At 34.9% G+C, this 10,754-nt stretch overlaps 1 protein-coding gene across 1 annotated transcript in view; it reads left to right on the top strand.

Moving 5' to 3' along the window:
* The first annotated feature begins 1,047 nt into the window (after positions 1-1,047).
* COL24A1 (collagen type XXIV alpha 1 chain) overlaps positions 1,048-10,754 on the top strand; it is a 379,684-nt gene continuing 369,977 nt past the window's right edge. Inside the window, exons 1-3 of the mRNA XM_059377096.1 lie at positions 1,048-1,171; positions 1,747-3,098; positions 10,231-10,284. Coding sequence (XP_059233079.1) covers positions 1,048-1,171; positions 1,747-3,098; positions 10,231-10,284 — 1,530 coding nt within the window. The remainder of the gene's footprint in view (positions 1,172-1,746; positions 3,099-10,230; positions 10,285-10,754) is intronic.

Here is a 10,754-nt window from a genome sequence, read left to right as displayed (position 1 = left end):
AAAGATAAGTTTTTACTGACATCATCTTGCCTGTGAAGTCCTTTGTTTTTATAGATTGTCTCTGTAAATTTCTGTTCTGTGTCACTCTTGGGTTCTTTCTTCTTTTATAGAACCCCCCTTAATATTTCTTGTAGTGCTGGCTTGGTAGTCACATGCCCTTTTAAACCTTGCCGGTCTTGGAAGCTCTTTATCTCACCATCCATTTTGAATGTCGGGCTTGCTGGATAAAGTATTCTTGGCTGCATGTTCTTCTCATTTAGTACCCGGAATATGTCTTGCCAGCCCTTTCTGGCTTGCCAGGTTTCTTTGGACAGGTCTGACCTTATTCTGATGGTCCTGCTCTGTATGTAAGGAATCTCTTCCCCCAGCTGTCCTCAGGAACTCTTGTCTGAAATTATGATTTGTGATTTTCACAATTAAGTGTCTGGATGTCTTTTTAGATTTGTTGATCTTGTGGTGTATCCTTTCTGCCTCTAGGACACAAACACTTGTTCCATTCCCCAGATTAAGGAAATTTTCATCCAGAATTTGTTCAACTATATCTTCTAGTCTTCTTTCTTTCTCCACCCCTCTGGGATCCCAGTAATTCTGACATTGGAATGTTTCATGGCGTCATTCATTTCCCTAATTCTGTTTTCATGGCTTCTAAGCTGTTTGTTTCAGGCCTCCTCCTGATCCTTCTTTTCTATCATTTTGTCTTCTAGATCACTAGTTCTATCTTCTGCCTTGGTTACCCTAACTATTAGAGTATTTAGATTAGATTGGATCTCATTGATAGCATTTTAAACTTCTGCCAGATTAGCTCACTTCTGCCCTTAGAGATTCTGTGTTGTCACTAATGGTCTTCTCCAACCTAGCCATTGCCTAGATAATTGTTACCCTGAATTCCCTTTCTGACATACTGTTTATGTCCATATTCAATAGTTCTGTGGCAGAGGGCACAGTCTCTCAATTTTTCCTCTGTTGGGTGTTCCTCCTCTTAGTCATTTTGTGGAGAGGTGGTTGAAGGGATGTATAACTGAATGTATCAACCACAATCCAGACAAGATGCACTCATTCTGGAGGCCAGAAGTCCAAGATTGGGTGCTAGCATGGTCTGTTTCTGGTGAGACCCTCTTACAGTTTGCAGAATGCCAACTTCTTGCTATGCCCTCACATGGTAGAATCCAAGGTGACTGAATATTCTATGTGTAGCAAACTTACGATATTAGGCATAGGGAAAACTTTTATGTGACTTGTAAATTCCCAAAAGACTGTAAAGGAATGTAGCCTGAAAAAATACAGTTTAAAAGATTATGTGAGCTTAATTTATAAAATGATTTCCAAGTTATAAATTTTTTTGTTTGTATAAATTTGTTTCTATTTAACAGAGAAGTCATTCAGTTTTAAGTTCCAAGTTAAATAATATTCATTGGAGTAACAAATAAGATTCCTAATTGATTAGGAAAAATCAGAGAACATTTATTAAATTTGGGGTTTAGGAATATTGGTGTGTGTGCATGTGCATACACACACACATACACACCCATGGCTGCATGTATATGTATATGTGTGTCAAATTACTGAGTATAACATTTTACTCTTCCTATCCATATCTTATTACCTGGAAATTGATAGAGCATGCTTATTTTAGGGGTTACTGTTGATACAGACAAGGAATATGCTCTCATATTCAAACATTTATATAAACACATGAATGCCTAAGAGTAAGATTCTTTTTCCTTCTCTCTCTCTTTTTAATTCCAGGCATAGACATTCTTCATCAACTAGGCCTTGGAGGCAAAGATGTAAGACACCAATCATCAGTGACTGCTGTACCATCATCATCTACACCATTACCTCAGGGGGTCCATTTAACAGAATTAGGTGTCATTTTAACAAATGATACTTACATTGAATCACCTCTTTTGCAAGTTTTACCAGTCAACTTAGAACAGCCATTTACAATATTAATTGGGTTGCAGTCCCATAGAGTAAACAATGCATTTCTCTTCAGCATTAGAAATAAAAATAGACTGCAATTAGGAGTGCAATTATTACCTAAAAAATTAGTAGTATACCTTGGAGGAAAGCAGTCTGTATTTTTCAACTACAGTGTTCACAATGAGCGATGGCACTCATTTGCCATTACTGTTAGAAACCAAGTTGTCTCAATGTATGTTGACTGTGGAAAGAAATATTTTAGCAGAGAGACTCTTTTGGAAGTTCAGACTTTTGATCCTAACAGTGTGTTTACCTTAGGAAGTATGAATAATAATTCTGTCCATTTTGAAGGAGTAGTATGTCAGCTGGACATTATTCCTTCTGCAGAAGCATCTGCACATTATTGCAGATATGTGAGCCAGCGTTGTCGCCCTGAGATAAACATTCTTCATACAACCATTGTATCAGCTGAGATACTGGAAAACTCTCCTTTGCCCAGACAATTTGGTGAAAAACTGGTGTCAGAAGACACATTTACCAGAGGCAGAAGCATCCCAGATATCATAAATAATGAATCTGCAACAGTCCATAAACAACAAGGACACCAGATATCAAAGGCTCAGTCAAAGTCTCTTCATTCAAGCAATGTCTCTGCTGTGGATCTTGTAAACCATGGAATTCAGGCCAAAGAAATGATCACTGAGGAATATACACAGACAAATGTAAGCCTGTCAGCGACCCGTCATCTCAATAAGGCAAGAACAAATAGCAAGGAGAAATTTAGTTCTCTCCCAAATGTGTTTGACAATGTCACACAACATAATGATAGAGTAACTGGTTTGTCACCATTTAAGAAGATATCATCTGTTCTTCCACATATGAAACAAGAAACAATTACTGATCTCAAGAAGGCTATCACAGCAAATCTTCACACTAATGAACTCATGGAACTACAACAGATTTTAAACACAACCTTATACAGAGTGACAGATGAGCCAGCTGTGGACAATCACCTCAACCTGAGGAAAGAAGGTGAATTTGATCCTGATGCTACCTACCCCATCGCAAGTAGCTATGAGACTGACCTTTATGATTATTACTATTATTATGAGGATCTTAATGCAATACTCGAAATGGAGACACTAAGAGGGCCAAAAGGGGACACTGGACCTCCCGTAAGTTGTTGTTTCTTTAAATCTGCCTTAATGTATTAGCTTATCAAAAAGAAATCTCTAGACTGAACAGTACAGAACAGATGAGTTTCAGAAATGTATCCTGGCTATAGTGAGTGAATTTGTCGTTACTATAATGCATCCAACTAGAATGCAACACTGGTTCAAATGTTGTATTTTTGTTTTCATTGTTTTGATTGGCAGACTGAAAGGTTACTTAATTCTGGTAAAGTGATGAGTAAGCTATATGTTTTTCTTGTCCAGCTGAAATTCAATCAGGAATTCAACTGCTAAATATAGGTCAGCATTCTTTATAGACTTAATACATAGTCATGTTAAGAGAATATGAAGAAGTTGTAGTACACCAAAGAAAGATACATTAAACACATCAATTAAATTAATTATAGTCATTAAATACATCTTTCAACAAAATAATATCAAGTGGATTAAAATAGATTATAAAAATGTACCCCTGGGGATAAAAATATATGTTTATAAAAAATAAAAAATTAAAAAAAAAAAAAAAAAAAAAAAAAAAAAAAAAAAAAAGAGAAAAAAAAAAAAGAAGTGGGACACAGGAATAAAAAAAATATGCAGAAAATGAAAAAAAAAAAAAAATTTATTTTAGAGATAATTTTGTAGTGATTCACTGACTGGAAAAAAGAAAACCCTTGCATTATCATTCTAAATGAAATAGTATCTATTAAGAATAACATATTTCATTAAGCCTTTAATGATATGGTTCATTTACATTTATGAATTAATAAAATCTCCAGCTACCTAGTACAAAAAAATGGCTAGCAGCCCATCTGTCTATTCAATGGGAAAAAAACTCAGTCAAATCACTTATTTAATAATATATAAACAAAACTATGAGATAATAGACAGATGTTTTCAGCTCTGAAATTCTTTTGTTGTGTAGGTACAATTACAGAGGAACATTTGAAAAATTTCTAAGTCATTTAAAACTTATTTAAATCTATTTAAAATCACATTAGAAACATGTTTTTGCTTTTTTAATTTGTGTATCTTAAGTAAGGAACATATATGTGTTTAGAAAATAATTTTCTAATTACAAGCTGACTGAAATATATCTTAAAATATTTCTTTCTTTGATGAAAATAAAATTTGAGTTATTGGTTTGATGCCAGAAGCCACTGAATGGGAGAAGATTATGTCACTTGCTTAGCTTATGTTTCCTTTGTGGTTCTTTCTTGAAGTGTAAATTTATATGTATTGAACAATTTTTTTTAAGATTTCATTTATTTGTCAGAGAGAGATTGAGCAGAAGCAGGGGGAATAGCAGGCAGAGCAGGCAGAGGGAGAAGCTGGCTCCCCACTGAGCAAGGGACCCAATGTGGGATTCGATCCCAGAACCCTGGGATCATGATCTAAGCTGAAGGCAGCAGCTTAACTGACTGTGCCACCCGGACATCCGGAAAAATTCTTATTAGGTTGACTGTTTAACGGCTTTAAAGTAAAATCTGAAGAATATATTATTATAGAGAAATAAACTCTTTTCAGCTATAGCAATGTTATTAACATCTTAGTAATAAAACTGAGCTACTGGGTGGGTCATATTAAACAAATAGGTATGGAAGTCATTTACTTTCTTCAGAAAGTCAGTATAATGAGATGAGGATTAAGCTCTTCTATAAATCCCCAAATAGTCATTTCAACATTGGTAGATGAAGCATTAATATTTAACAGATATTTACGTAGTTTCTCCTAGGCAAAGCAGGAACACAGAGTATGTATAACAGAGTCACTCTTCAGACAGAGCTTGCAAACTAAGTTAGAGGGTACAAATGTCTATAAGGGAAATATTTTCTGAGGAGATTCCTATGAAAGATCACTTGAGGCTGAGCTGTTCAGAACGGGTTCTTGTGGATAAATTTAGTTATAACTTAGGCCTCAAAGAACGGATAGATTTTGACAGGGGAAAGGAACTGGTCTATTTTTTATATAGGAAAAGTGGCATAACAGCAATTGTTTATTGAGTTTTTACTTTGTGGCAGATGCTCTACCATGTCCTTTACATTCATTATCTTACCTTAAAATATCTTGGTGAGGCTGGTGTTATCCTCATTTTTCATTTGAAGAAACTGAAGTCCAGAAAAGTTAATTTACTTACTCATAACCACATTGCTAATAAATGGCAGAGCCAGAGTTGGGTTCAGATTTTCAGCCTCTAAAGCTCAAACTCTTTCATGATGTTAGAGCAAATAATGTTGGACACATATAAGACCCAAGTTAGATGTTGTCAGGTTATGGAGAATTTTAACTGTCAAACTGATGGTTCTAACTTGATCTTGTCCTCATGAGGAATTTTGTAGGTTTCTAAACAGAGATACTAATAGGGAAGTCAGTCTGTTTGTAGCACCCAATACAGACAAGAGGTTCCTGCTATCATCTTGATGTTACAAGACTAGGACAGTATCTAGGATGACAGCAGTGAAAATAAAGAGGAAAGGTAGGATTTAAGAAATATTTTGAAGAAAAAAAATATTTTGAAGAAAGGTTTGGTAGAACTAGGAAATTAATTGGAGCTGGGACGAAACAGAAAGGAAGAGAATAAAAGATGTCTGAAGTTTTAAGTCTGTGGATTGAGAAAATGGTAATACCATCACTAAAATCAGTAATTAGGAGAGGACACTAAATTAGAACATTGAAGATACTGTTGAAAATTCATGGGGCACCTGGGTGGCTCAGTGGGGTAAGCCTCTGCCTTCGGCTCAGGTCATGATATCAGGGTCCTGGGATCGAGCCCCGCATTAGGCTCCCTGCTGAGCAGGGAGCCTGCTTCCCCATCTCTCTCTCCCTCTGCCTCTACTTATGATCCCTCTCTGTCAAATAAATAAACAAAAATCTTTAAAGAAAATTCAGTCAGCTGTTGGAAAAGTTAAAAATCTAAAGTGGAAAAGAGAGATTAAGATAGGGATATAGATTTGGGGGTCTTCTATCAATACAGTTGAAGTATAGGAAAAGAGTTTGGCATAGGGCCAGGAGCCAAATCATGGGGATCATGGGAAATGTTTGCTTTCATCATCTCTGAGGTTCATTAAACCTATTTAGGCCTGTTTCAGGTTTTTCTGCTATTGCTCTGATATGAAGATTATTTTTACTTCATTATACAAACATCTTCCCTTATATCCTCGAATATTTTTTCTTTCCCATTTTTCCATGTTCTTCTTCAGGCACCCCAACATACGTATATGTTAGATGTTCTTTGTGATGATAGATAGTATTATCTTTTTTACAAACATGTCTATGTGATTGCTTTTCTGTATTTCATTTTGTGTGATTTCGATTATCCCGCACTCACATTCCTCTATTGATTTTTCAATTGTATTTAATCAGATTTTATTGTATCTGACATGGTTTTCATCTATAATTTTTTTTTTTGCTCTTTTCATGTCTTTCTTAAACTCTTCTGGTTCACATTTTATTACCTTCATTGTTACTTGTATTTCTTATAACTCTTCTTTGAGCTTTATCTAGAAAAATGGCATCTTGAAATTTTTTATGTCTGAACTTTTTCTCTGTTGTGTAGAGTAATTCCTCCTCTGATAAATAATTTTCATCTACTTTTCTGTCCTCATACTTTTCCCTCTCCTTATATGTATGTATAGGTCGCCTGATGGTTTCTTTCTGGTTATTAGCCATTTTTAAAATAAAGAGAGCTCTAATTGGGCCACCATTTGTTTTAGAATAGTACAGGGAAAGGCAAAGGGAAGTAAGGTGGAGTGGTACACAGTGTCAGATTTAAGTTGCTGCCTTTAAACACCATCTGATCATATTTATTTTGTCCTCTATCCAGAAACATATCTCCTCTTATTTTCATGTACAATTTGTTATGAAGCCCTTTATTTCATAGGACCTCTAAGAACCAATATGATGATTTATGCTTCTGTGTTTTATCCCTTCTCACCACCAACAATCTCCTGGGGTTAGGAGTTTGGTCGCAGATCATAAAAATGGTGGGGTTTTCCTCTTCAAATCTACCTTCCTTACTCTTGGGGGTTTGGAGCTGGGTCTTCACTGGGTCATTAATCACATGTATTGCAGCTTTCTCATTCCCTTTCAACCTCTCCACTGCTAATCAAAGGATTTTTGGAATGAACTTTCAGGATTGACATGCATTTAGATATCTGCAGCCTGTCCAAGATTTGAGGTCTGAGGAGGTTTTCTGTTTTTGGTCATCTCTCAACATCTTTCCTTACCACAGACTTTCTCAGTATTTGGAAGATAATCATCATATTTTGTGGTTTGTGGTTGTGGTCCTTTCGTTGTTTCGTTCGAGATGGTGTTTTTTGTTGTTTTCAGTGGGTTTTGAGAGAGGGAGGATAGTTTAAAAAATGTTCTCATTCTGCCATATTTTATGTAAATTCTCCAGTGATCTTTTTGAAAACACAAATCACATCACATCATTTAATTGCTTAAATTCTTCAGTGGCAGAAGAATAAAGCACTTAGAATAAATGAAAGACTTCTTATTATAACCTATGCAGCTATATGTGATCTGGCTCCTTCTTACCTCTGCAGCCTCATTTTTTCCCCCTTTTCCTTACGCTCACTACGTTTTCTTTTAATTCCTCAATAACACTGTCGCTTTTTGTTCCATTTGCTTTGTTCATTTTCTTCCAATTTTCTGGAATTTTACTTCCTCCTCTCTTCTCTTTTTTGTCTTTTCAGTCTAACTTAGCACCTCCTCAGGGAAGTCTTTTCTGCTACAACAAATAAATTAGGTGCACCCTGTTAATCTCTCTGTTGCTTGTTTGTTCTTTTCCTTCATATCACTAAGTAAAATGTATAATTATATGCTTATCTGTTAACGTGTGTCTTTTTATCCAGTCTTAAGCTGCAGGGGGGCTTGATGCTTACTAATGTCTATCGATTGAGTGAATGAATGAGTGACTAAAGCAATTAAAAAAGGAAATTTAGATACAGGATTTCCAAGATTGGTTACCCAGGCATTACTATGTTTTAAAAGTTTTGTCTAGTGAATATATTTGCCTTAGTGTATATATTTATATACTAGTAATATAATAATTATCCTAGTAATTATAACTAACATGAATTGAGTGCTTGTTGTGCCCATATACACCTTTAAAAAATTCATTACCTTAGAGTTTACTGGTTAATTACTATGTATCAGCAATGGTTATAAGTATTTTATACCTCTAGTATCTTTAATGTTCGCAGGAACTTTGAAAGGTGTATTTTTATCGTCAGTATTTTAAAGATGAGGAAACTAAGGCTTAGAAAGAGTGACTGACTTGTCCAAGGTCATTCAGCTAGTAAATGCTTGAGGCATGATTTGAATCTAGACAGGACAATTGCAAAACCACTGTTCTTGTCATTGAATTGTCATTGAATTTCTCTTAATAACTAATAATCTCAAAGTTAGAGTGCCATTTTTAGTATTTAACTTTAATTTACAGAAAATAACTTCTTCTCCTCAATCAGTCATGACATATCAAATCAGTTTGTTTTCCTGTTTTCTAGAAGTCCCTCTTAATAATCTGCTCTCAAAGATTTGAAAATGCAAAATTGTGAAGAAAGCTAAAATTGATTTTTATTTAGGGCTTATTAAACAACATAAATATTTCCATCATGACATAAAATATACTTTCTTTCTTCCCCAGTAGCTAATGTTGTTACCTTTTCAGTGTGAATGGAATCGTGTTTCCTTTTGTTGTAATGTATTGTGTGATAAGGCAATAAACCAAACTAGACATTCTGTTTTAATTTTCCATTTTTCTTATTTTTGGGGGGACTTCAAATAAGTAGACTTTAATTTCTGATTATAACAACAGAACCAGAACTGTGAAAAGAATTCCAATTTAAAAAAAAATAAGTGGAAGTCAATTTTGGATGAATGCTAGTAACATAATAATAGCTGTTAAAATATTTGAACAGCTTAGGAAGGAGCATGCCCTCAGTCTGAGGTTGAATAGAAATAGTACTTATCTCTCAATATTAGGAAATACATGAAAGATTTTGATCAGGTTAGGGGATAAGAGAGGAAAAAATACAATTAAAGGAAAATGGACATTTCAAAATATATAAAGAACATTACAAAACTTCAAAATGACTGTAATATAAATAAAAGAAGAAAATTTCAAAGAGTAGTTAATATCAAGAATAAGAAATGAGAATAAGAATGAGAAAAAATGCCTGATAAAAATGAGGCTCATTAGGTCATGCTACTTGTTAATGAGAGGGCTAGTACTTTAACTTTGGTATGTCTAATTTCAATGTTCATACTATTTTGAAGGCTATATTGAATGGATATTTGTAAAATGGAAGATGTATGTGGCCTAAAGACATGAAGAATAATTCCATATCAGCAGAGTGCTCAGTAACAAGTGAATGAAAGATGAATGAATGAATGAATGTGTTAACCATATCCCAAATTCATTCTGCCCCAGTTGATTGTTAAAGTAAAAAAGATGATAGAAAGCATTACATGAGGAAGTAAAGTAGTAATTTCCTATTTCTTATTTGATATATTTAATAAGTAACATTTAAAGAACTCAGAACACTTTAAAATAGATCAATTTTTGCTTTCCTACTTTGTTTTGCAAACTATTTAAGTCTATTACTGACCTCCGGGTATGCTGTATTTGGTGTAAGGCAGATTTATTACTGAATATACTAGAAGGATCTCATTATAACAATTTAACACGTTACACAGATTCTTGCTATAAGTCTTTTAAAAGAACATAATATGGTCAGTGCTTTAATTTTTCAGGGCAAGTCTTTTGAAATGTGTTTGGAAAAACCTGTATTTGTCAGTCTCCAAACCCTAAATTGAATTCCGCCTTCAGTAGTAAAAGTAAAGTTAGGTAAAAATTACCCATAAAACTACTAGTTATGGTCCCTGTAAAAACCAGATACAGTGGCTGTAACCATAAGTCACAGACTTCCTGCTGCCATTTCTGGCCAGATTAAAGAGGACACTTGAGTTTCAACTCTCATCCCTGCTGATTAGGGTGAGGGGATTCATGTTACTTTAAAATCATTATCAACTGGGGACTGAAAAAGAAGCCCTAGTTTGGGAATCTTAATGAGACTTTTGAGAAAAGATGGGTCTATTACGGTGTCTGACATCTCGGCATTTTTTTTCCAAGGGTCCACCGGGTCCAGCAGGTATCCCAGGTCCATCAGGAAAGAGAGGTCCACGGGTAAGTGAATGAGTTCCATGTCCCACTTGCTGTTAGAATTAGTAACTTTGCAGTATGTTCTTCCTAGTATTGTACAGTATACACTTCCTTTGGAAACCTGCCTGGATCTTCAAACATAGCCCTACCTTTGCCAATTCAAGAGAAAACTCGGGAACATATGCAGCTTGTTTATTTGAGAGTAAACACCCAGCCAAAGCATTCTCTGTGAACATGCCCAAAAAGGATTATCAAATTTGTAGATTAGTGGCTCTTGTAGTGCTACTTGTAACATTATTCTTCATTATAAAGTGATCTCATCGGTAGTTGATGGTTCAAGGTGGGGTTCATTTGCTTTGGGAAATGAAGAGGAGTGGGCTGCCTTAAAATAGTACGTTCCTGGATTACATAGTGGAAAATGCTGGAACTACGGACTAGAAAAATAATTGTCCTGAGGAAAAAGCTGCCTTAAGGATCAGCAGTAGTTTCTCACA

This window comes from Mustela nigripes, chromosome 14 (assembly GCF_022355385.1).
Source record: "Mustela nigripes isolate SB6536 chromosome 14, MUSNIG.SB6536, whole genome shotgun sequence".
NCBI classification, from domain to species: Eukaryota; Metazoa; Chordata; class Mammalia; order Carnivora; family Mustelidae; genus Mustela; species Mustela nigripes.
This window is presented reverse-complemented; position numbering and strand designations above follow the sequence as displayed.